The sequence below is a fragment of the Hemitrygon akajei genome, chromosome 21, assembly GCF_048418815.1.
Source record: "Hemitrygon akajei chromosome 21, sHemAka1.3, whole genome shotgun sequence".
Taxonomy (NCBI): Eukaryota; Metazoa; Chordata; class Chondrichthyes; order Myliobatiformes; family Dasyatidae; genus Hemitrygon; species Hemitrygon akajei.
Genome location: NC_133144.1, coordinates 12254113 through 12281957, shown reverse-complemented (window position 1 = coordinate 12281957; position 27845 = coordinate 12254113). Strand labels below are relative to the sequence as shown.

Genomic DNA, 27845 nt, shown 5'->3' with positions numbered 1-27845 from the left:
TCCAACCCTGTGTGATCACCCCCACTGATCCAACCCTGTGTGACCCCCCCCCACTGATCCAACCCTGTGTGACCCCCCCACTGATCCAACCCAGTGTGACCCCCCCCCACTGATCCAACCCTGTGTGATCACCCACTGATCCAACCCTGTGTGACCCCGCCCCCACTGATCCAACCCTGTGTGACCCCACCCACTGATCCAACCCTGTGTGACCCCCCCCCACTGATCCACCCTGTGTGACCCCCCCCACTGATCCAACCCTGTGTGACCCCCCCCCACTGATCCCACCCTGTGTGATCCCCCCCACTGATCCAACCCTGTGTGATCACCCCCACCCACTGATCCAACCCTGTGTGACCCCCCCCACTGATCCAACCCTGTGTGACCCCCCACTGATCCAACCCTGTGTGACCCCCCCACTGATCCAACCCTGTGTGACCCCCCCACTGATCCAACCCTGTGTGACCCCCCCCACTGATCCAACCCTGTGTGATCACTCCCCCACTGATCCAACCCTGTGTGATCACCCCCACCCACTGATCCAACCCTGTGTGACCCCCCACTGATCCAACCCTGTGTGATCACTCCCCCACTGATCCAACCCTGTGTGATCACCCCCACCCACTGATCCAACCCTGTGTGACCCCCCCCACTGATCCAACTCTGTGTGATCCCCCCCCACTGATCCAACCCTGTGTGACCCCCCCACTGATCCAACCCTGTGTGACCCCCCCACTGATCCAACCCTGTGTGATCACCCCCACCCACTGATCCAACCCTGTGTGACCCCCCCACTGATCCAACCCTGTGTGACCCCCCCACTGATCCAACCCTGTGTGACCCCCCCACTGATCCAACCCTGTGTGATCACCCCCACCCACTGATCCAACCCTGTGTGACCCCCCACTGATCCAACCCTGTGTGATCACTCCCCCACTGATCCAACCCTGTGTGACCCCCCCCACTGATCCAACCCTGTGTGATCACCCCCGCACTGATCCAACCCTGTGTGATCACCCCCCCACTGATCCAACCCTGTGTGATCCCCCCCACTGATCCAACCCTGTGTGATCACCCCCCACTGATCCAACCCTGTGTGACCCCCCCCCACTGATCCAACCCTGTGTGATCACCCCCCACTGATCCAACCCTGTGTGATCACCCCCGCACTGATCCAACCCTGTGTGATCACCCCCGCACTGATCCAACCCTGTGTGATCACCCCCCCACTGATCCAACCCTGTGTGATCCCCCCCACTGATCCAACCCTGTGTGATCACCCCCCACTGATCCAACCCTGTGTGATCACCCCCGCACTGATCCAACCCTGTGTGATCCCCCCACTGATCCAACCCTGTGTGATCCCCCCCACTGATCCAACCCTGTGTGATCCCCCCCACTGATCCAACCCTGTGTGATCACCCCCGCACTGATCCAACCCTGTGTGATCCACCCGCACTGATCCAACCCTGTGTGATCCCCCCCACTGATCCAACCCTGTGTGATCATCCCACTGATCCAACCCTGTGTGACCCCCCCCACTGATCCAACCCTGTGTGACCCACCCACTGATCCAACCCTGTGTGATCATCCCCCACTGATCCAACCCTGTGTGACCCCCCCACTGATCCAACCCTGTGTGATCACCCCCCCACTGATCCAACCCTGTGTGATCACCCCACTGATCCAACCCTGTGTGACCCCCCCACTGATCCAACCCTGTGTGACCCCCCCCACTGATCCAACCCTGTGTGACCCACCCCACTGATCCAACCCTGTGTGACCCCCCACTGATCCAACCCTGTGTGACCCCCCACTGATCCAACCCTGTGTGATCACCCCCCCACTGATCCAACCCTGTGTGACCCCCCACTGATCCAACCCTGTGTGACCCCCCCCACTGATCCAACCCTGTGTGATCACCCCACTGATCCAACCCTGTGTGACCCCCCACTGATCCAACCCTGTGTGACCCCCCCACTGATCCAACCCTGTGTGATCACCCCCCCACTGATCCAACCCTGTGTGACCCCCCCCCACTGATCCAACCCTGTGTGATCCCCCCCCACTGATCCAACCCTGTGTGATCACCCCCACTGATCCAACCCTGTGTGATCACCCCCCACTGATCCAACCCTGTGTGATCACCCCCCACTGATCCAACCCTGTGTGATCCCCCCCCCACTGATCCAACCCTGTGTGACCCCCCCACTGATCCAACCCTGTGTGACCCCCCCCCCACTGATCCAACCCTGTGTGACCCCCCCCCACTGATCCAACCCTGTGTGACCCCCCCACTGATCCAACCCTGTGTGATCCCCCCCACCCACTGATCCAACCCTGTGTGATCACCCCCACTGATCCACCCTGTGTGACCCCCACCCACTGATCCAACCCTGTGTGATCACCCCCACTGATCCAACCCTGTGTGACCCCCCCACTGATCCAACCCTGTGTGACCCCCCCCCACTGATCCAACCCTGTGTGATCACCCCCACTGATCCAACCCTGTGTGACCCCCACCCACTGATCCAACCCTGTGTGATCACCCCCACTGATCCAACCCTGTGTGACCCCCCCACTGATCCAACCCTGTGTGACCCCCCCCCACTGATCCAACCCTGTGTGATCACCCCCACTGATCCAACCCTGTGTGACCCCCCCCCACTGATCCAACCCTGTGTGATCACCCCCCCACTGATCCAACCCTGTGTGACCCCCCCCCCACTGATCCAACCCTGTGTGATCACCCCCCCACTGATCCAACCCTGTGTGATCACCCACTGATCCAACCCTGTGTGATCACCCCACTGATCCAACCCTGTGTGATCACCCCCCACTGATCCAACCCTGTGTGACCCCCCCCCCACTGATCCAACCCTGTGTGACCCCCCACTGATCCAACCCTGTGTGACCCCCCACTGATCCAACCCTGTGTGATCACCCCCCACTGATCCAACCCTGTGTGACCCCCACCCACTGATCCAACCCTGTGTGACCCCCCCCACTGATCCAACCCTGTGTGACCCCCCCCACTGATCCAACCCTGTGTGACCCCCCCACTGATCCAACCCTGTGTGATCCCCCACTGATCCAACCCTGTGTGACCCCCCCCACTGATCCAACCCTGTGAGATCACCCCCACCCACTGATCCAACCCTGTGTGATCCCCCCACTGATCCAACCCTGTGTGATCCCCCCCACTGATCCAACCCTGTGTGACCCCCCCCCACTGATCCAACCCTGTGTGACCCCCCCCACTGATCCAACCCTGTGTGATCCCCCACTGATCCAACCCTGTGTGACCCCCCCCACTGATCCAACCCAGTGAGATCACCCCCACCCACTGATCCAACCCTGTGAGATCACCCCCACCCACTGATCCAACCCTGTGTGACCCCCCCACTGATCCAACCCTGTGTGATCCCCCACTGATCCAACCCTGTGTGACCCCCCCCACTGATCCAACCCTGTGAGATCACCCCCACCCCACTGATCCAACCCTGTGTGACCCCCCCACTGATCCAACCCTGTGTGATCCCCCCCACTGATCCAACCCTGTGAGATCCCCCACTGATCCAACCCTGTGTGATCCCCCCCACTGATCCAACCCTGTGTGACCCCCCCACTGATCCAACCCTGTGTGATCACCCCCCTCTGATCCAACCCTGTGTGATCACCCCCCACTGATCCAACCCTGTGTGACCCCCCCCACTGATCCAACCCTGTGTGACCCCCCCCACTGATCCAACCCTGTGTGACCCCCCCCACTGATCCAACCCTGTGTGATCACCCCCGCACTGATCCAACCCTGTGTGATCCCCCCCCACTGATCCAACCCTGTGTGATCACCCCCACCCACTGATCCAACCCTGTGTGACCCCCCACTGATCCAACCCTGTGTGACCCCCCCACTGATCCAACCCTGTGTGATCACCCCCCGCACTGATCCAACCCTGTGTGACCCACCCGCACTGATCCAACCCTGTGTGACCCCCCCACTGATCCAACCCTGTGTGATCACCCCCCCTCTGATCCAACCCTGTGTGATCACCCCCGCACTGATCCAACCCTGTGTGACCCACCCGCACTGATCCAACCCTGTGTGACCCCCCACTGATCCAACCCTGTGTGATCACCCCCCTCTGATCCAACCCTGTGTGATCACCCCCGCACTGATCCAACCCTGTGTGACCCACCCGCACTGATCCAACCCTGTGTGACCCACCCGCACTGATCCAACCCTGTGTGACCCCCCCACTGATCCAACCCTGTGTGATCACCCCCCTCTGATCCAACCCTGTGTGATCACCCCCGCACTGATCCAACCCTGTGTGACCCACCCGCACTGATCCAACCCTGTGTGACCCCCCACTGATCCAACCCTGTGTGATCACCCCCCCCACTGATCCAACCCAGTGTGATCAGCCCCCCACTGATCCAACCCTGTGTGATCAGCCCCCCACTGATCCAACCCTGTGTGACCCCCCACTGATCCAACCCTGTGTGACCCCCCACTGATCCAACCCTGTGTGACCCCCCCCACTGATCCAACCCTGTGTGACCCCCCACTGATCCAACCCTGTGTGATCCCCCCCACTGATCCAACCCTGTGTGATCACCCCCACTGATCCAACCCTGTGTGATCCCCCCCACTGATCCAACCCTGTGTGATCCCCCCCACTGATCCAACCCTGTGTGATCACCCCCGCACTGATCCAACCCTGTGTGACCCCCCCACTGATCCAACCCTGTGTGATCACCCCCCACTGATCCAACCCTGTGTGACCCCCCCCACTGATCCAACCCTGTGTGACCCCCCCCACTGATCCAACCCTGTGTGATCACCCCCCACTGATCCAACCCTGTGTGATCCCCCCCACTGATCCAACCCTGTGTGACCCCCCCACTGATCCAACCCTGTGTGACCCACCCGCACTGATCCAACCCTGTGTGATCACCCCCGCACTGATCCATCCCTGTGTGATCCCCCCCCACTGATCCAACCCTGTGTGATCACCCCCACCCACTGATCCAACCCTGTGTGACCCCCCACTGATCCAACCCTGTGTGACCCCCCCACTGATCCAACCCTGTGTGATCACCCCCGCACTGATCCAACCCTGTGTGACCCACCCGCACTGATCCAACCCTGTGTGACCCCCCACTGATCCAACCCTGTGTGATCACCCCCCTCTGATCCAACCCTGTGTGATCACCCCCGCACTGATCCAACCCTGTGTGATCACCCCCGCACTGATCCAACCCTGTGTGACCCACCCGCACTGATCCAACCCTGTGTGACCCCCCACTGATCCAACCCTGTGTGATCACCCCCCTCTGATCCAACCCTGTGTGATCACCCCCGCACTGATCCAACCCTGTGTGACCCACCCGCACTGATCCAACCCTGTGTGACCCCCCCACTGATCCAACCCTGTGTGACCCCCCCCACTGATCCAACCCTGTGTGACCCCCCCCACTGATCCAACCCTGTGTGACCCCCCTCTGATCCAACCCTGTGTGATCACCCCCCCACTGATCCAACCCTGTGTGATCACCCCCCACTGATCCAACCCTGTGTGATCACCCCCACCCACTGATCCAACCCTGTGTGATCACCCCCCCACTGATCCAACCCTGTGTGATCACCCCCCCCACTGATCCAACCCTGTGTGATCACCCCCCCACTGATCCAACCCTGTGTGACCCCCCCCCACTGATCCAACCCTGTGTGATCACCCACTGATCCAACCCTGTGTGACCCCCCCCACTGATCCAACCCTGTGTGACCCCCCCCACTGATCCAACCCTGTGTGATCACCCCCACCCACTGATCCAACCCTGTGTGACCCCCCACTGATCCAACCCTGTGTGATCACCCACTGATCCAACTCTGTGTGATCACCCCCACCCACTGATCCAACCCTGTGTGACCCCCCCCCACTGATCCAACCCTGTGTGACCCCCCCCCACTGATCCAACCCTGTGTGACCCACCCCCACTGATCCAACCCTGTGTGATCCCCCCCACTGATCCAACCCTGTGTGACCCCCCACTGATCCAACCCTGTGTGATCACCCCCACCCACTGATCCAACCCTGTGTGACCCCCCACTGATCCAACCCTGTGTGATCCCCCCACTGATCCAACCCTGTGTGACCCACCCCACTGATCCAACCCTGTGTGACCCCCCACTGATCCAACCCTGTGTGACCCCCCCCACTGATCCAACCCTGTGTGATCACCCCACTGATCCAACCCTGTGTGATCCCCCCCACTGATCCAACCCTGTGTGATCACCCCCACTGATCCAACCCTGTGTGATCACCCCCCACTGATCCAACCCTGTGTGATCACCCCCACTGATCCAACCCTGTGTGATCCCCCCCACTGATCCAACCCTGTGTGACCCCCCACTGATCCAACCCTGTGTGACCCCCCACTGATCCAACCCTGTGTGACCCCCCCCTGATCCAACCTGTGTGATCACCCCACTGATCCAACCCTGTGTGATCCCCCCCACTGATCCAACCCTGTGTGATCACCCCCCCACTGATCCAACCCTGTTTAACCCCCCCCCACTGATCCAACCCTGTGTGATCCCCCCCCACTGATCCAACCCTGTGTGACCCCCCACTGATCCAACCCTGTGTGACCCCCCACTGATCCAACCCTGTGTGACCCCCCCCACTGATCCAACCCTGTGTGATCACCCCACTGATCCAACCCTGTGTGATCCCCCCCACTGATCCAACCCTGTGTGACAACCCCCCCACTGATCCAACCCTGTTTAACCCCCCCCCACTGATCCAACCCTGTGTGACCCCCCACTGATCCAACCCTGTGTGATCACCCCCGCACTGATCCAACCCTGTGTGACCCACCCGCCACTGATCCAACCCTGTGTGACCCCCCCCACTGATCCAACCCTGTGTGACCCCCCACTGATCCAACCCTGTGTGATCCCCCCCACTGATCCAACCCTGTGTGATCACCCCACTGATCCAACCCTGTGTGATCACCCCCCACTGATCCAACCCTGTGTGACCCCCCCCACTGATCCAACCCTGTGTGACCCCCCACTGATCCAACCCTGTGTGACCCCCCACTGATCCAACCCTGTGTGACCCCCCACTGATCCAACCCTGTGTGATCCCCCACTGATCCAACCCTGTGTGACCCCCCCACTGATCCAACCCTGTGTGACCCCCCCCCACTGATCCAACCCTGTGTGATCCCCCCCACTGATCCAACCCTGTGTGATCACCCCCCACTGATCCAACCCTGTGTGATCACCCCCACCCACTGATCCAACCCTGTGTGATCACCCCCACTGATCCAACCCTGTGTGACCCCCCCACTGATCCAACCCTGTGTGACCCCCCCCCACTGATCCAACCCTGTGTGATCCCCCCCACTGATCCAACCCTGTGTGATCACCCCCCACTGATCCAACCCTGTGTGATCCCCCCCCCACTGATCCAACCCTGTGTGACCCACCCACTGATCCAACCCTGTGTGATCCCCCACTGATCCAACCCTGTGTGATCACCCCCGCACTGATCCAACACTGTGTGACCCACCCGCACTGATCCAACCCTGTGTGACCCCCCCACTGATCCAACCCTGTGTGACCCCCCCACTGATCCAACCCTGTGTGATCACCCCACTGATCCAACCCTGTGTGACCCCCCCCACTGATCCAACCCTGTGTGATCACCCCCGCACTGATCCAACCCTGTGTGACCCCCCCCACTGATCCAACCCTGTGTGATCACCCCCACTGATCCAACCCTGTGTGACCCCCCCACTGATCCAACCCTGTGTGATCACCCCACTGATCCAACCCTGTGTGACCCCCCCCACTGATCCAACCCTGTGTGATCACCCCCGCACTGATCCAACCCTGTGTGACCCCCCCCACTGATCCAACCCTGTGTGACCCCCCCACTGATCCAACCCTGTGTGACCCCCCCACTGATCCAACCCTGTGTGATCACCCCACTGATCCAACCCTGTGTGACCCCCCCACTGATCCAACCCTGTGTGACCCCCCCCCCACTGATCCAACCCTGTGTGACCCCCCCCCCACTGATCCAACCCTGTGTGACCCACCCACTGATCCAACCCTGTGTGATCCCCCCCACTGATCCAACCCTGTGTGACCCCCCCACTGATCCAACCCTGTGTGATCCCCCACTGATCCAACCCTGTGTGATCACCCCCACTGATCCAACCCTGTGTGACCCCCCACTGATCCAACCCTGTGTGATCACCCCCACCCACTGATCCAACCCTGTGTGACCCCCCCACTGATCCAACCCTGTGTGACCCCCCCACTGATCCAACCCTGTGTGATCACCCCCCCACTGATCCAACCCTGTGTGTCCCCCCACTGATCCAACCCTGTGTGATCACCCCCCACTGATCCAACCCTGTGTGACCCCCCCACTGATCCAACCCTGTGTGACCCCCCCCACTGATCCAACCCTGTGTGATCACCCCCCCACTGATCCAACCCTGTGTGATCACCCCCGCACTGATCCAACCCTGTGTGACCCCCCCCACTGATCCAACCCTGTGTGATCACCCCCGCACTGATCCAACCCTGTGTGACCCCCCACTGATCCAACCCTGTGTGACCCCCCCCCACTGATCCAACCCTGTGTGATCCCCCCCACTGATCCAACCCTGTGTGACCCCCCCCACTGATCCAACCCTGTGTGACCCCCCCACTGATCCAACCCTGTGTGATCACCCCCCCACTGATCCAACCCTGTGTGTCCCCCCACTGATCCAACCCTGTGTGATCACCCCCCACTGATCCAACCCTGTGTGACCCCCCCACTGATCCAACCCTGTGTGACCCCCCCCACTGATCCAACCCTGTGTGATCACCCCCCCACTGATCCAACCCTGTGTGATCACCCCCGCACTGATCCAACCCTGTGTGACCCCCCCCACTGATCCAACCCTGTGTGATCACCCCCGCACTGATCCAACCCTGTGTGACCCCCCACTGATCCAACCCTGTGTGACCCCCCCCCACTGATCCAACCCTGTGTGATCCCCCCCACTGATCCAACCCTGTGTGACCCCCCCCACTGATCCAACCCTGTGTGATCACCCCACTGATCCAACCCTGTGTGATCACCCCCCACTGATCCAACCCTGTGTGATCACCCCCACCCACTGATCCAACCCTGTGTGACCCCCCCACTGATCCAACCCTGTGTGACCCCCCCCACTGATCCAACCCTGTGTGACCCCCCCCCCACTGATCCAACCCTGTGTGACCCCCCCCCACTGATCCAACCCTGTGTGATCCACCCACTGATCCAACCCTGTGTGACCCACCCACTGATCCAACCCTGTGTGATCCCCCCCACTGATCCAACCCTGTGTGACCCACCCACTGATCCAACCCTGTGTGATCCCCCCCACTGATCCAACCCTGTGTGATCCCCCCCACTGATCCAACCCTGTGTGATCACCCCCGCACTGATCCAACCCTGTGTGATCCCCCCCACTGATCCAACCCTGTGTGATCCCCCACTGATCCAACCCTGTGTGACCCCCCCCCCACTGATCCAACCCTGTGTGATCCCCCACTGATCCAACCCTGTGTGACCCCCCCCCACTGATCCAACCCTGTGTGACCCACCCACTGATCCAACCCTGTGTGATCCCCCCCACTGATCCAACCCTGTGTGATCCCCCCCACTGATCCAACCCTGTGTGATCACCCCCGCACTGATCCAACCCTGTGTGATCCCCCCCACTGATCCAACCCTGTGTGATCCCCCACTGATCCAACCCTGTGTGATCACCCCCACTGATCCAACCCTGTGTGACCCCCCACTGATCCAACCCTGTGTGATCACCCCCACCCACTGATCCAACCCTGTGTGACCCCCCCACTGATCCAACCCTGTGTGACCCCCCCACTGATCCAACCCTGTGTGATCACCCCACTGATCCAACCCTGTGTGATCCCCCCCACTGATCCAACCCTGTGTGATCCCCCACTGATCCAACCCTGTGTGATCACCCCCACTGATCCAACCCTGTGTGACCCCCCACTGATCCAACCCTGTGTGATCACCCCCACCCACTGATCCAACCCTGTGTGACCCCCCCACTGATCCAACCCTGTGTGACCCCCCACTGATCCAACCCTGTGTGATCACCCCCACTGATCCAACCCTGTGTGACCCCCCCCCACTGATCCAACCCTGTGTGATCACCCCCCACTGATCCAACCCTGTGTGATCACCCCCCACTGATCCAACCCTGTGTGAACCCCCCCCACTGATCCAACCCTGTGTGACCCCCCCACTGATCCAACCCTGTGTGATCCCCCACTGATCCAACCCTGTGTGACCCCCCCCCACTGATCCAACCCTGTGTGACCCCACCACTGATCCAACCCTGTGTGATCACCCCCCACTGATCCAACCCTGTGTGAACCCCCCCACTGATCCAACCCTGTGTGATCACCCCCACTGATCCAACCCTGTGTGACCCCCCCCACTGATCCAACCCTGTGTGACCCCCCACTGATCCAACCCTGTGTGATCACCCCCACTGATCCAACCCTGTGTGACCCCCCACTGATCCAACCCTGTGTGATCACCCCCACTGATCCAACCCTGTGTGACCCCCCCCCACTGATCCAACCCTGTGTGATCCCCCCACTGATCCAACCCTGTGTGACCCCCCCACTGATCCAACCCTGTGTGATCCCCCCCACTGATCCAACCCTGTGTGATCACCCCCACTGATCCAACCCTGTGTGATCCCCCCCACTGATCCAACCCTGTGTGACCCCCCCACTGATCCAACCCTGTGTGACCCCCCCACTGATCCAACCCTGTGTGACCCCCCACTGATCCAACCCTGTGTGAACCCCCCCCACTGATCCAACCCTGTGTGACCCCCCCACTGATCCAACCCTGTGTGATCCCCCACTGATCCAACCCTGTGTGACCCCCCCCACTGATCCAACCCTGTGTGAACCCCCCCCACTGATCCAACCCTGTGTGACCCCCCCACTGATCCAACCCTGTGTGATCCCACACTGATCCAACCCTGTGTGACCCCCCCCCACTGATCCAACCCTGTGTGATCACCCCCACTGATCCAACCCTGTGTGACCCCCCCCCACTGATCCAACCCTGTGTGATCCCCCCCACTGATCCAACCCTGTGTGACCCCCCCACTGATCCAACCCTGTGTGATCCCCCCACTGATCCAACCCTGTGTGACCCCCCCCACTGATCCAACCCTGTGTGACCCCCCACTGATCCAACCCTGTGTGATCACCCCCCACTGATCCAACCCTGTGTGACCCCCCCACTGATCCAACCCTGTGTGACCCCCCCACTGATCCAACCCTGTGTGATCCCCCACTGATCCAACCCTGTGTGATCACCCCCACTGATCCAACCCTGTGTGACCCACCCACTGATCCAACCCTGTGTGATCCCCCCCACTGATCCAACCCTGTGTGACCCCCCCACTGATCCAACCCTGTGTGACCCCCCCCACTGATCCAACCCTGTGTGACCCCCCCACTGATCCAACCCTGTGTGATCCCCCACTGATCCAACCCTGTGTGACCCCCCCCCACTGATCCAACCCTGTGTGATCCCCCCACTGATCCAACCCTGTGTGATCACCCCCACTGATCCAACCCTGTGTGACCCCCCCCCACTGATCCAACCCTGTGTGACCCCCCCACTGATCCAACCCTGTGTGATCCCCCACTGATCCAACCCTGTGTGATCACCCCCACTGATCCAACCCTGTGTGAACCCCCCCCACTGATCCAACCCTGTGTGACCCCCCCACTGATCCAACCCTGTGTGATCCCCCCACTGATCCAACCCTGTGTGACCCCCCCCCACTGATCCAACCCTGTGTGATCACCCCCACTGATCCAACCCTGTGTGACCCCCCCCCACTGATCCAACCCTGTGTGATCACCCCCACTGATCCAACCCTGTGTGACCCCCCCCCACTGATCCAACCCTGTGTGATCACCCCCCACTGATCCAACCCTGTGTGATCCCCCACTGATCCAACCCTGTGTGATCACCCCCCCCACTGATCCAACCCTGTGTGATCACCCCCACCCACTGATCCAACCCTGTGTGACCCCCCCCACTGATCCAACCCTGTGTGACCCCCCCACTGATCCAACCCTGTGTGATCATCCCCCCACTGATCCAACCCTGTGTGATCCCCCCACTGATCCAACCCTGTGTGATCACCCCCACCCACTGATCCAACCCTGTGTGACCCCCCCCACTGATCCAACCCTGTGTGACCCACCCACTGATCCAACCCTGTGTGATCACCCCCCACTGATCCAACCCTGTGTGATCACCCCCACTGATCCAACCCTGTGTGATCACCCACTGATCCAACCCTGTGTGACCCCCCACTGATCCAACCCTGTGTGATCATCCCCCCACTGATCCAACCCTGTGTGATCCCCCCACTGATCCAACCCTGTGTGACCCCCCCCCACTGATCCAACCCTGTGTGATCCCCCCCCCACTGATCCAACCCTGTGTGACCCCCCCCCACTGATCCAACCCTGTGTGATCCCCCCCCACTGATCCAACCCTGTGTGACCCCCCCACTGATCCAACCCTGTGTGACCCCCCCACTGATCCAACCCTGTGTGATCACCCCCCCACTGATCCAACCCTGTGTGACCCCCCCACTGATCCAACCCTGTGTGACCCCCCCACTGATCCAACCCTGTGTGATCACCCCCCCACTGATCCAACCCTGTGTGACCCCCCCACTGATCCAACCCTGTGTGACCCCCCCACTGATCCAACCCTGTGTGATCCCCCCCCCACTGATCCAACCCTGTGTGACCCCCCCCACTGATCCAACCCTGTGTGATCCCCCCCACTGATCCAACCCTGTGTGACCCCCCACTGATCCAACCCTGTGTGATCCCCCCCCACTGATCCAACCCTGTGTGACCCCCCCCACTGATCCAACCCTGTGTGATCCCCCCCCCACTGATCCAACCCTGTGTGACCCCCCCACTGATCCAACCCTGTGAGATCACCCCCCCCACTGATCCAACCCTGTGTGACCCCCCACTGATCCAACCCTGTGTGATCCCCCACTGATCCAACCCTGTGTGACCCCCCACTGATCCAACCCTGTGTGACCCCCCCACTGATCCAACCCTGTGTGACCCCCCCACTGATCCAACCCTGTGTGACCCACCCCCCACTGATCCAACCCTGTGTGATCACCCCCCACTGATCCAACCCTGTGTGACCCCCCCACTGATCCAACCCTGTGTGACCCCCCCCACTGATCCAACCCTGTGTGACCCCCCCCACTGATCCAACCCTGTGAGATCACCCCCACCCACTGATCCAACCCTGTGTGACCCCCCCACTGATCCAACCCTGTGTGATCCCCCCACTGATCCAACCCTGTGAGATCCCCCACTGATCCAACCCTGTGTGACCCCCCACTGATCCAACCCTGTGTGATCCCCCCCACTGATCCAACCCTGTGTGATCACCCCCCCACTGATCCAACCCTGTGTGATCACCCCCCTCTGATCCAACCCTGTGTGATCCCCCACTGATCCAACCCTGTGTGACCCCCCCACTGATCCAACCCTGTGTGACCCCCCACTGATCCAACCCTGTGTGATCCCCCCACTGATCCAACCCTGTGTGACCCCCCCCCCACTGATCCAACCCTGTGTGACCCCCCCACTGATCCAACCCTGTGTGATCACCCACTGATCCAACCCTGTGTGACCCCCCCCCACTGATCCAACCCTGTGTGACCCCCCCCCACTGATCCAACCCTGTGTGATCACCCCCCACTGATCCAACCCTGTGTGACCCCCCCCACTGATCCAACCCTGTGTGACCCCCCCCACTGATCCAACCCTGTGTGACCCCCCCCACTGATCCAACCCTGTGTGATCACCCCCCCACTGATCCAACCCTGTGTGACCCCCCCCACTGATCCAACCCTGTGTGATCACCCCCCCACTGATCCAACCCTGTGTGACCCCCCCCACTGATCCAACCCTGTGTGATCACCCCCCCCACTGATCCAACCCTGTGTGACCCCCCACTGATCCAACCCTGTGTGATCCCCCCACTGATCCAACCCTGTGTGACCCCCCCCCCACTGATCCAACCCTGTGTGATCCCCCCACTGATCCAACCCTGTGTGATCACCCCCCCACTGATCCAACCCTGTGTGACCCCCCCCACTGATCCAACCCTGTGTGACCCCCCCCACTGATCCAACCCTGTGTGATCACCCCCGCACTGATCCAACCCTGTGTGATCACCCCCCCACTGATCCAACCCTGTGTGATCACCCCCCCACTGATCCAACCCTGTGTGACCCCCCCCACTGATCCAACCCTGTGTGACCCCCCCCACTGATCCAACCCTGTGTGACCCCCCCCACTGATCCAACCATGTGTGACCCCCCACTGATCCAACCTTGTGTGACCCCCCCACTGATCCAACCCTGTGTGACCCCCCACTGATCCAACCCTGTGTGACCCCCCCCACTGATCCAACCCTGTGTGATCCCCCATTGATCCAACCCTGTGTGATCACCCCCCCACTGATCCAACCCTGAGTGACCCCCCCACTGATCCAACCCTGTGTGATCCCCCCCACTGATCCAACCCCTGTGTGATCACCCACTGATCCAACCCTGTGTGACCCCCCCCACTGATCCAACCCTGTGTGACCCCCCCCACTGATCCAACCCTGTGTGATCACCCACTGATCCAACCCTGTGTGACCCCCCCCACTGATCCAACCCTGTGTGACCCCCCCCACTGATCCAACCCTGTGTGACCCCCCCCACTGATCCAACCCTGTGTGATCACCCACTGATCCAACCCTGTGTGACCCCCCCCACTGATCCAACCCTGTGTGACCCCCCCCACTGATCCAACCCTGTGTGACCCCCCCCACTGATCCAACCCTGTGTGATCACCCCCCCACTGATCCAACCCTGTGTGACCCCCCCCACTGATCCAACCCTGTGTGATCCCCCACTGATCCAACCCTGTGTGATCACCCCCCCACTGATCCAACCCTGTGTGATCCCCCCACTGATCCAACCCTGTGTGATCCCCCACTGATCCAACCCTGTGTGATCACCCCCACTGATCCAACCCTGTGTGACCCCCCCCCACTGATCCAACCCTGTGTGATCACCCCCCCACTGATCCAACCCTGTGTGACCCCCCCCACTGATCCAACCCTGTGTGATCACCCCCACTGATCCAACCCCTGTGTGATCACCCCCACTGATCCAACCCTGTGTGACCCCCCCCACTGATCCAACCCTGTGTGACCCCCCCCACTGATCCAACCCTGTGTGACCCCCCCCACTGATCCAACCCTGTGTGATCACCCCCCCACTGATCCAACCCTGTGTGACCCCCCCCCACTGATCCAACCCTGTGTGACCCCCCCCCCCACTGATCCAACCCTGTGTGATCACCCCCCCCACTGATCCAACCCTGTGTGACCCCCCCCACTGATCCAACCCTGTGTGATCACCCCCCCACTGATCCAACCCTGTGTGACCCCCCCACTGATCCAACCCTGTGTGACCCCCCCCACTGATCCAACCCTGTGTGACCCCCCCCCACTGATCCAACCCTGTGTGATCACCCCCACTGATCCAACCCTGTGTGATCCCCCCCACTGATCCAACCCTGTGTGATCACCCCCACCCACTGATCCAACCCTGTGTGACCCCCCCCACTGATCCAACCCTGTGTGATCACCCCCACTGATCCAACCCTGTGTGATCCCCCCCACTGATCCAACCCTGTGTGACCCCCCCCACTGATCCAACCCTGTGTGATCACCCCCCCACTGATCCAACCCTGTGTGACCCCCCCCACTGATCCAACCCTGTGTGACCCCCCCACTGATCCAACCCTGTGTGAATCCCCCACTGATCCAACCCTGTGTGACCCCCCCCCACTGATCCAACCCTGTGTGACCCCCCCCACTGATCCAACCCTGTGTGACCCCCCCCCCTGATCCAACCCTGTGTGATCACCCCCCCACTGATCCAACCCTGTGTGACCCCCCCCACTGATCCAACCCTGTGTGACCCCCCCCACCCACTGATCCAACCCTGTGTGATCATCCCCCACTGATCCAACCCTGTGTGACCCCCCCACTGATCCAACCCTGTGTGACCCCCCCACTGATCCAACCCTGTGTGACCCCCCCCACTGATCCAACCCTGTGTGACCCCCCCCCACTGATCCAACCCTGTGTGATCACCCCCACTGATCCAACCCTGTGTGATCCCCCCCACTGATCCAACCCTGTGTGACCCCCCCCACTGATCCAACCCTGTGTGATCACCCCCCCACTGATCCAACCCTGTGTGACCCCCCCCACTGATCCAACCCTGTGTGACCCCCCACTGATCCAACCCTGTGTGACCCCCCCCACTGATCCAACCCTGTGTGACCCCCCACTGATCCAACCCTGTGTGACCCCCCCCCACTGATCCAACCCTGTGTGATCACCCCCCCACTGATCCAACCCTGTGTGACCCCCCCCACTGATCCAACCCTGTGTGACCCCCCCACTGATCCAACCCTGTGTGATCATCCCCCACTGATCCAACCCTGTGTGACCCCCCCACTGATCCAACCCTGTGTGACCCCCCCACTGATCCAACCCTGTGTGATCACCCCCACCCACTGATCCAACCCTATGTGACCCCCCCCCACTGATCCAACCCTGTGTGACCCCCCCCCACTGATCCAACCCTGTGTGACCCCCCCCCACTGATCCAACCCTGTGTGACCCCCCCCACTGATCCAACCCTGTGTGACCCCCCCCACTGATCCAACCCTGTGTGATCACCCCCACTGATCCAACCCTGTGTGACCCCCCCACTGATCCAACCCTGTGTGACCCCCCACTGATCCAACCCTGTGTGAATCCCCCCACTGATCCAACCCTGTGTGACCCCCCACTGATCCAACCCTGTGTGACCCACCCCACTGATCCAACCCTGTGTGACCCCCCCCACTGATCCAACCCTGTGTGCCCCCCCACTGATCCAACCCTGTGTGATCACCCCCCTCTGATCCAACCCTGTGTGACCCCCCCCCACTGATCCAACCCTGTGTGACCCCCCCCACTGATCCAACCCTGTGTGATCACCCCCCACTGATCCAACCCTGTGTGATCCCCCCATTGATCCAACCCTGTGTGACCCCCCACTGATCCAACCCTGTGTGATCACCCCCCACTGATCCAACCCTGTGTGACCCCCCCCACTGATCCAACCCTGTGTGATCACCCCCCACTGATCCAACCCTGTGTGATCCCCCATTGATCCAACCCTGTGTGAACCCCCCCACTGATCCAACCCTGTGTGATCCCCCCCCACTGATCCAACCCTGTGTGAACCCCCACTGATCCAACCCTGTGTGATCCCCCCCCCACTGATCCAACCCTGTGTGACCCCCCCACTGATCCAACCCTGTGTGATCACCCCCACTGATCCAACCCTGTGTGACCCCCCCACTGATCCAACCCTGTGTGATCACCCCCACCCACTGATCCAACCCTGTGTGATCCCCCCCACTGATCCAACCCTGTGTGATCACCCCCCCCCACTGATCCAACCCTGAGTGATCCCCCCCACTGATCCAACCCTGAGTGATCCCCCCCACTGATCCAACCCTGTGTGATCACCCCCACCCACTGATCCAACCCTGTGTGATCCCCCACTGATCCAACCCTGTGTGATCACCCCCCCCACTGATCCAACCCTGTGTGACCCCCCCACTGATCCAACCCTGTGTGACCCCCCTCTGATCCAACCCTGTGTGACCCCCCCACTGATCCAACCCTGTGTGACCCCCCCCACTGATCCAACCCTGTGTGACCCCCCCACTGATCCAACCCTGTGTGACCCCCCCACTGATCCAACCCTGTGTGACCCCCCACTGATCCAACCCTGTGTGACCCCCCCACTGATCCAACCCTGTGTGACCCCCCCACTGATCCAACCCTGTGTGACCCCCCACTGATCCAACCCTGTGTGACCCCCCCACTGATCCAACCCTGTGTGACCCCCCCCACTGATCCAACCCTGTGTGACCCCCCCACTGATCCAACCCTGTGTGACCCCCCCACTGATCCAACCCTGTGTGATCATCCCCCCCACTGATCCAACCCTGTGTGATCCCCCACTGATCCAACCCTGTGTGATCACCCCCCTCTGATCCAACCCTGTGTGATCACCCCACTGATCCAACCCTGTGTGATCACCCCCCTCTGATCCAACCCTGTGTGATCACCCCCACTGATCCAACCCTGTGTGATCACCCCCCTCTGATCCAACCCTGTGTGATCACCCCCCACTGATCCAACCCTGTGTGATCACCCCCACTGATCCAACCCTGTGTGATCACCCCCCTCTGATCCAACCCTGTGTGATCACCCCCACTGATCCAACCCTGTGTGATCACCCCCCTCTGATCCAACCCTGTGTGATCACCCCACTGATCCAACCCTGTGTGATCACCCCCCTCTGATCCAACCCTGTGTGATCACCCCCACTGATCCAACCCTGTGTGATCACCCCCCCCCCACTGATCCAACCCTGTGTGACCCCCCACTGATCCAACCCTGTGTGATCACCCCCACTGATCCAACCCTGTGTGATCCCCCCCACTGATCCAACCCTGTGTGACCCCCCACTGATCCAACCCTGTGTGATCCCCCCCACTGATCCAACCCTGTGTGATCACCCCCACCCACTGATCCAACCCTGTGTGACCCCCCCACTGATCCAACCCTGTGTGACCCCCCCTCTGATCCAACCCTATGTGATCCCCCCACTGATCCAACCCTGTGTGATCACCCCCCCACTGATCCAACCCTATGTGATCCCCCCACTGATCCAACCCTGTGTGATCACCCCCCCACTGATCCAACCCTGTGTGATCACCCCCCCACTGATCCAACCCTGTGTGATCACCCCCCCACTGATCCAACCCTGTGTGACCCCCCCACTGATCCAACCCTGTGTGACCCCCCCTCTGATCCAACCGTATGTGATCCCCCCACTGATCCAACCCTGTGTGATCACCCCCCCACTGATCCAACCCTGTGTGACCCCCCACTGATCCAACCCTGTGTGACCCCCCCACTGATCCAACCCTGTGTGACCCCCCCCCACTGATCCAACCCTGTGTGCCCCCCCCACTGATCCAACCCTGTGTGATCACCCCCCCCACTGATCCAACCCTGTGTGATCACCCCCCACTGATCCAACCCTGTGTGATCACCCCCCCACTGATCCAACCCTGTGTGATCACCCCCCCACTGATCCAACCCTGTGTGATCACCCCCCCACTGATCCAACCCTGTGTGACCCCCCCCACTGATCCAACCCTGTGTGACCCCCCCCACTGATCCAACCCTGTGTGACCCCCCACTGATCCAACCCTGTGTGATCACCCCCCCACTGATCCAACCCTGTGTGATCACCCCCCCACTGATCCAACCCTGTGTGATCACCCCCCCACTGATCCAACCCTGTGTGATCACCCCCCCACTGATCCAACCCTGTGTGATCACCCCCCCACTGATCCAACCCTGTGTGACCCCCCCCACTGATCCAACCCTGTGTGACCCCCCCCACTGATCCAACCCTGTGTGATCCCCCCACTGATCCAACCCTGTGTGACCCCCCACTGATCCAACCCTGTGTGATCACCCCCACTGATCCAACCCTGTGTGATCCCCCCCACTGATCCAACCCTGTGTGACCCCCCACTGATCCAACCCTGTGTGATCCCCCCCACTGATCCAACCCTGTGTGATCACCCCCACCCACTGATCCAACCCTGTGTGACCCCCCCACTGATCCAACCCTGTGTGACCCCCCCTCTGATCCAACCCTATGTGATCCCCCCACTGATCCAACCCTGTGTGATCACCCCCCCACTGATCCAACCCTATGTGATCCCCCCACTGATCCAACCCTGTGTGATCACCCCCCCACTGATCCAACCCTGTGTGATCACCCCCCCACTGATCCAACCCTGTGTGATCACCCCCCCACTGATCCAACCCTGTGTGACCCCCCCACTGATCCAACCCTGTGTGACCCCCCCTCTGATCCAACCCTATGTGATCCCCCCACTGATCCAACCCTGTGTGATCACCCCCCCACTGATCCAACCCTGTGTGTCCCCCCACTGATCCAACCCTGTGTGACCCCCCCACTGATCCAACCCTGTGTGACCCCCCCCACTGATCCAACCCTGTGTGATCACCCCCCCACTGATCCAACCCTGTGTGACCCCCCACTGATCCAACCCTGTGTGACCCCCCCACTGATCCAACCCTGTGTGACCCCCCCCACTGATCCAACCCTGTGTGATCACCCCCCCACTGATCCAACCCTGTGTGATCACCCCCCCACTGATCCAACCCTGTGTGATCACCCCCCCACTGATCCAACCCTATGTGATCCCCCCACTGATCCAACCCTGTGTGACCCCCCACTGATCCAACCCTGTGTGATCACCCCCACTGATCCAACCCTGTGTGATCCCCCCCACTGATCCAACCCTGTGTGACCCCCCACTGATCCAACCCTGTGTGATCCCCCCCACTGATCCAACCCTGTGTGATCACCCCCACCCACTGATCCAACCCTGTGTGACCCCCCCACTGATCCAACCCTGTGTGACCCCCCCTCTGATCCAACCCTATGTGATCCCCCCACTGATCCAACCCTGTGTGATCACCCCCCCACTGATCCAACCCTATGTGATCCCCCCACTGATCCAACCCTGTGTGATCACTCCCCCACTGATCCAACCCTGTGTGACCCCCCCACTGATCCAACCCTGTGTGACCCCCCCACAGATCCAACCCTGTGTGATCACCCCCCCACTGATCCAACCCTGTGTGATCACCCCCCCACTGATCCAACCCTGTGTGATCACCCCCCCACTGATCCAACCCTGTGTGACCCCCCCACTGATCCAACCCTGTGTGACCCCCCCTCTGATCCAACCCTATGTGATCCCCCCACTGATCCAACCCTGTGTGATCACCCCCCCACTGATCCAACCCTGTGTGACCCCCCACTGATCCAACCCTGTGTGACCCCCCCACTGATCCAACCCTGTGTGACCCCCCCCACTGATCCAACCCTGTGTGATCACCCCCCCACTGATCCAACCCTGTGTGATCACCCCCCCACTGATCCAACCCTGTGTGATCACCCCCCCACTGATCCAACCCTATGTGATCCCCCCACTGATCCAACCCTGTGTGATCACCCCACTGATCCAACCCTGTGTGATCCCCCCCACTGATCCAACCCTGTGTGACCCCCCCCACTGATCCAACTCTGTGTGAACCTCCTCCACCATTGTCCTCACTCCTATGTGACCAACTCCCTTCCACTGACCCTACCCTGTGTGATCGCCCCCACTGTCCTACCTCTTGGACCCTGTGCGCCCCCCCCCACCCGACTCCTTGTGACACCTTTCCTTAACTCCCTAAACTTTTGTGACCCTTCCTCCCCACCACCGGAACTCTTAGTGGCACCTCCCCCCGTCTGCCGTCCCAGACGCTGTGTGTTACACCCATACCGCTCTAACCCTTTGTGACCCTCTTATATCCTAACCCTGTGTGACCCCTATGACCCTTTGACCCTCCATCTTGTCCTTGTTGTTCACCCCTCCACCACTGTTCTTTTGTCCTGGCAGCTGTGCCTAGGGACAGGAACCCTGTCATTGAACAGCTCTGTCACTGTACTATACGTCCTGGTATCTTTACAATGCGAGTGGAAACTTTCCTCCCTGACTATGGTTTTAAGTTCTGTTCAAGTGCCTGCTTTGGTGTCAGAGTGCTTTGTACAATCTGCCATTCCACTTGAACAAAGATGGCCTACAGGGGAAGGTTGTTTGCAGGTCGTAACTTACTGAACTATTGGCAGTTCTGCTCGTGGATGCAGAGACAGTTCGTTGATGCTCCTGATCCAACAGAACATCGGATTGATCTGTGTTCACTGACCATTGAAGCGTTAACCCCTGGTTGTTGCTTTGGTTTGAAAGGTGGCGAAGGCCGTGTCTCACTCTCTGAACAACTGTGTGAACTGTTTACCTGGGCAGAAGGATGTGGACATGGCACTTAAAAGTATCGGAGAGTCCAGCAAGAAGCTGCTGGTGGACTCGGTAAGATTTAAGTTAAGCATGCTCCAGAGCTGTAAACTGGTCTTTGGGTGTGTCCGTTCACTTATGCATTCATCAGTAAATGATATAAACTCCAGAGCTCACACTGCGAGCACTTTCAATGACACCTTCATTCTCCCTTACCGAGATTATGCCTGAGCACCGGGCCTGATCCCATCCTGTCATCATGGGCATATGTACCTTGTGGCAGATTTGATCCTCCTCACTGTGTGCAGAGACTCAGGATTGCACAGATGTCTTTCCTCTTCACAGTTCTGATATAAACAAACGCCCATCGGTCTTCCTCAGCACAGTGTGAGTCCGTCTGGTCCCACATGAGTGAATCATGTCCCACAGCTTTTAGAGTCATGGGACACTACTGCACAGAAACATGCCCGTCAGTCCCCTGCAGATAGTGTCGTGCCATTAAACTACCCAGCCCACTAACCTGCACCTGGACTGTAGCCCTCCATACCCCTCCCATCCATGAAGCTGTTCAAATTTGTGTGAAATGTTGAAATTAACCCTTAATCCACCACTTGTGCTGGCAGCTCATTCCACACTCTCACCACTCTCTGAAGAAGTTTCCCTTCATGTTTTCCTTAAACCTTTCATCTTTTACCATTAACCCATGACCTCTCACCCAAACTCAGTTGAAAAAGCCTGCTTATATTTACCCTATCTGTATTGCTTATGATTTTGTATACCTCTATCAAATCTCCCCTCAGTCTTCTACGTTCCAAGGAATATAGTCCTAACCTATTCAATCTTTCCCTGTAACCCAGGTCCTCAAGTCCCAGCAACATCCTTGTGAATTTTCTCTGCACTTTCAATCTTGTTTACATATTTCCTGTAGGTAGGATGCAAAACGGCACTCAATGTTCCAAATTAGGCCTCATCAGTGTCTTATACAACTTCAACATAACATCCCATCTTCTGTACTCAATGCATTGATTTATGAAGGCCAATGTACCAAGAGTTTTCTTTACAATCCTGTCTATCTGTGAAACCAATTTCAAGGATTATGGATCCCTTTGTTCTACTGCGCTCTTTGGTGCCCTACCACTCACCATTTAGACCTACCCTGGTTGGTCCTCCCGAAGTACAACATCTCACACTTGTCTGCATTAAATTCCAGCTGGTCTAGATCCCACTGCAAGCTATAATAGCCTTCCTGACTGTCCACTACAACCCATTCTTGGTGTCATCCACAAATTTGCTGATCCAGCTAACCACATTATCATCCAGATCATTGATATTGATGACAAACAACAGTGGACCCAGCACCGACTTCTGGTTCACCACTAGTCCCAGGCCTCCAGTCAGAGAGACAACCATCTGCTGTCACTCTCTGGTTTCTCCCACAGAGCAGTTGCTACCTCATCTTGAATGCCAAGTGACTGAACCTTCTTGTCCAACCTCCCATGTGGGACCTTGTCAAATGCCTTGCTAAAGTCCATGTAGACAACATCCACTGCCTTGCCTTCATCTCCTGGTAACTTCCTCGATAAACTCTATAAGATTGATTAGACATGACCTACCATGCATGAAACCATACTGACTATCCCCAATCAATCCATATCTGTCCAAATACTGATATATATCCGGTCCCTTAGAATACCTTTCAATAACTTTACCACTGATGTTAAACACACTGTTCAAAAATATATCCTGTTTTATTTTTAGAAATTTTCAGAAACAGTGGAACAATGTTATCTATCCTCCATCCTCCATTGCCACATCAGTTGCTATGGGTGATTTAATCATCTCTGCTAGGGCTCCTACAACTTGTGCACTTGCCTCCCACAGGGTCTTGGCAAACACCTTGTCAGGCCCTGGGGATTTATCTACTGTAATTTGCCTTAAGTCAGCAAATATCTCCTCCTCGTAATCTGTACAGGGTCCATGACCTTGCTGCTGCTTCGCCTCTCTTCTAAAGACTCTGTGTCCATCTCCCAGATAAACACAGATGCAAAAAATTTTTCAGGTCTCAGGGAACCCCTGCATAATAATTATTACATCTCGAGCTCATGGTACGTTAGCATGATCAGTAAGTTGTAGATATAATAATCCAAAAATAATTGTCAATGGTCTTTGAATGTAAGTTTTAAAAACTCATAAGGCAAACTTAATAAATTTCTGTTAAATAACTGGCTTTAAATTAATTTAACTTTTCTAAAGGTAGGCTCGGTAGATTTAATTTAAATAAGGGCTGTAAATTGATTTTAATTAAAAAGCTTTACTGTTTGTTTTGAGATTCCAACACCCATTTAAAATAATCAGCAATTTTACAAGTCACATGGCTGTGATTTGTAGCTCAGTGTGTTTTCAGTTTTGCTGGAGCCATTGCTGCATTTATAAGTTGTTTGCCACAGACCAGGCAATATGGAATTGGGGTTAATCAGTCACGGCGTGCAAAAATTCCTTCTTTGGACTGAAAATTTCCCTCCAATTTTCTACTACACAGGTAAAGTTTGTTTACTCCCATAAGTCAGTAAGGGGAAGGTGAGTCAGGTAACTCAGGAGGGAGAGGCTGATGCCCATTCAATACTCGAAAAACACATTTCATGCTCCTCACAAGCCTACCATCCTCCCCTCCGTGCAATACAGCGCTCCCCAATTATCAACGACCTCCCCTATCTCACATCAAGAACTGAGAATAAACACGGTCCTATTGTGCACTGCTGTACTGGGCTGAGAGAACTCTAACGAGATTGTTAACAGGACTGCTCGGTCACTGCCCACCGTTGCGAGCTGTACCATCGCGCATTGTGCGGAGTTCAATAAACAATGTTTATTTTCTTCAGTCACGATCTGTTGAGAAACTCTGGGTTAGACTGTTTGTAAGTTTTGGCGTGAGTGATATTTGTTTTTTTTTATTTTGGAAATAAGTGGGTTATGATCTCTTTTTGCAATCCTCACCAACATCCCCACCCTTCCCACGCGGCCCCCTCAAGCTGCCACCAAGCACCAAGAGCTTCCAGGAGGCGCAGAGTGAACTGAACCAAGCTGCAGCGGATCTGAACCAGTCCGCGGGTGAGGTGGTCCATGCATCCCGAGGAACCAGTCGGCAGCTGGCTGCCGCTTCCGGAAAGTTCAGTGAAGACTTTGACGAGTTCCTGGATGCAGGGATTGAAATGGCTGGGCAGGCTCAGGTAAGCAGCGTGCGGCCTCTGGTTCCAGTGCTGGATCAGAGCCCTCAGCTTCAAATCTCAAATCCCAACAGGGATGGGACACGGTAACTTGTGGGCCCTCTGACACAGAGTCTTGGGATTCAGGGTGGAAGATGGCGACATCAGCTCCTGTTTACACTTTGCATCCAGCCAATAATAAGCAACCTAAAGTACAATCCCACACACTTGTCAGCATGGGCAGGATGGGCCGAAGGGCCTTGAATACGTGCCGTATTGCTCCACTGTCCTACGGCTTGTCTGGACTAAGTTCCACCAACAGCCACCCCTCTTCCCTTCCTAGCCTGGGTGTGAGAGGGTAGATCTGGGGAGGGAATTTGGGAGTAGGCTGAAAGAGCAGATGGAACTATGTGATGAGAACGAAGGGGAGAGGTTGAAGGAGGAGGATAGAAATGAACGCATAGAGTTATGAAGTTCTACAACACAGAAACAGGCCATTTGTCCCACCAGATCCCTGCTGAACTTCACACAGATCTGCTCTCATTTTCACTTATCCCGATTAGAATCATATCCTTCTCTGCTTGCTTGTTCATGTGTTGGTTAAAATGCTTCCTAAGCGGTGACTATATCTGATTCCACCAACATCTTTAGCTATCACACACTCTCCATGTGGAAAAAAAAGCTTTTGCCTGCAATTCCCTTTAAATCTTCTTCCCTTCACCTTAAATCTTCTTCCCCTCACCTTAAACCTTTAAACTCTTGCTTTTGATACCCCTCCCATGGGAAAATATACTGACTGTCTACCCTATCTGTGCCTCTCCTAATCTTATATACTTATTTCAGGTTACCCGTCACCATCCTTCATCGAGGGAGCATTGTCAGCATGGCTTTGTGTGGGGGAAATTGTTTCCACCAATTTGACTGAGTTTCATGAAGAGGTGACCAAGAGGATTAACAGGGGCAGGGGTGTAGATGTCATCTACATGGACTTTAGGAAGTTCGTTGACAGGCTCCCGTGTGGAAGGTCAGGCCTCATGGGAGGTAGATAATGGGATATATAATTGGCTTGTTGGACGGGATGGGTGGGTAGTAGTGGAAGGTTGTTTCGAAGGCCAATGAACAGCAGTGCTACAGGGATTGGTGCAGGAACCTCTGTTGTTTGTCAGCTATATTAATGATTCAGATGAAATGGAGGTGGTATAGTTACAGCATACACAAGAAGTGCTGGAGAAACACAGCAGGCCAGGCAGCATCTATGGAAAAGAGTACAGTCGACAGGACTGCCGAAGGGTCTCAGATGAGCTGAGCGTGTTGCTCATAAAGGGCAGAGGGAATTTATCTTCAGACAGGTACAGAATGATACACCTTAGGAAGTTAAACCAAAGCAGGGTTTGAAAAGAGAATGGCAGGGCGCTGGGGAGGATTGTTGAACAAGAGAGCGAGAGGTACAGGTACAGAGGAGATGGTGTTGTGTGGAATGCTTGCCTTCGTTGGACTGGCCAATGAGTATGAGAGTGGGAAAGTCATGTTACAGAAGGACTAGATGTTGGTGAGTCCACACTTGGAGTATTGTGCATAGTTCTGGTAACCCAGGGAAGGATGTGATTCATCCCGAGTGGGTGCAGGAAAGATTTATTTTATTTAGTGATATATCCAAAAATAGGCCCTTCTGGCCCCTCGAGCCACACCACCCATAAACCCCCAATTTAACACTAGTCTAATCGAGGGACAGTTTACAATGACCAATTAACCTATTAACTGATACGTCTTTGGACGGTGGAAGGAAACAGGAGCACCCAGAGGAAACCAATGCATTCCACAGGGAAGACATCCAGACTCCTTACAAATTATGTTGGATTGAACTCTGAACTCTTCGAGGTATAATAGCGTTGCACTCACTGCTATACCACCATAGTATTTACAAGGGTTAGGCTGGGATTGTTTATACTGGAGTGAAGGAGGCTAAAGAGGTTTATAAAATTGTAAAGAATGTAGATTAGATGGATAGACACACTTTCCCAGGGTAGGAGAGTCTAAAACTAGCAGGTACAGGCTTAAAGTGAGAAGGGGGTGATTTTTTTTTTTAACTTTATCTGAGAATCGTGCTTTGTGTGAGATAGTGAGCATTAGTTCTAGCTCATTTGGTGTTCTTTGTTCCCTCCTGGCGTGCCTCTTGGATTCTCTTTTCCGAGGGCTGTAGAGGTTAGGTTAATGAGGTAGTTAAAGAGAAAATGGATTAACTTTTGAAAATCAGGAAATTGAGGGCCAGGTGATCTGACACGAGAGAGGGTGAGATCAGCCACGGTCATGGTGAATGGCAGGACAGGCATGAGGAGCCAAGTGGCTTACTCCTGATCCCATTTCCTTATGTTCTCATGGCCTCAGTCCCACAGAGAGCCAGGTTACAACTCCATTGGAGCCTTGAGGTGTTGCTG

General features: G+C 57.5%; 1 protein-coding gene across 4 annotated transcripts in view; it reads left to right on the top strand.

Moving 5' to 3' along the window:
- tln2b (talin 2b) overlaps window positions 1–27845 on the top strand; it is a 353394-nt gene that overhangs the window by 231016 nt on the left and 94533 nt on the right. For all 4 annotated transcript variants that reach the window (XM_073024834.1, XM_073024833.1, XM_073024835.1 and 1 more), the window contains exons 29-30: window positions 22163–22282; window positions 25237–25434. In XM_073024834.1, the coding sequence (XP_072880935.1) occupies window positions 22163–22282; window positions 25237–25434 (318 nt within the window). The remainder of the gene's footprint in view (window positions 1–22162; window positions 22283–25236; window positions 25435–27845) is intronic.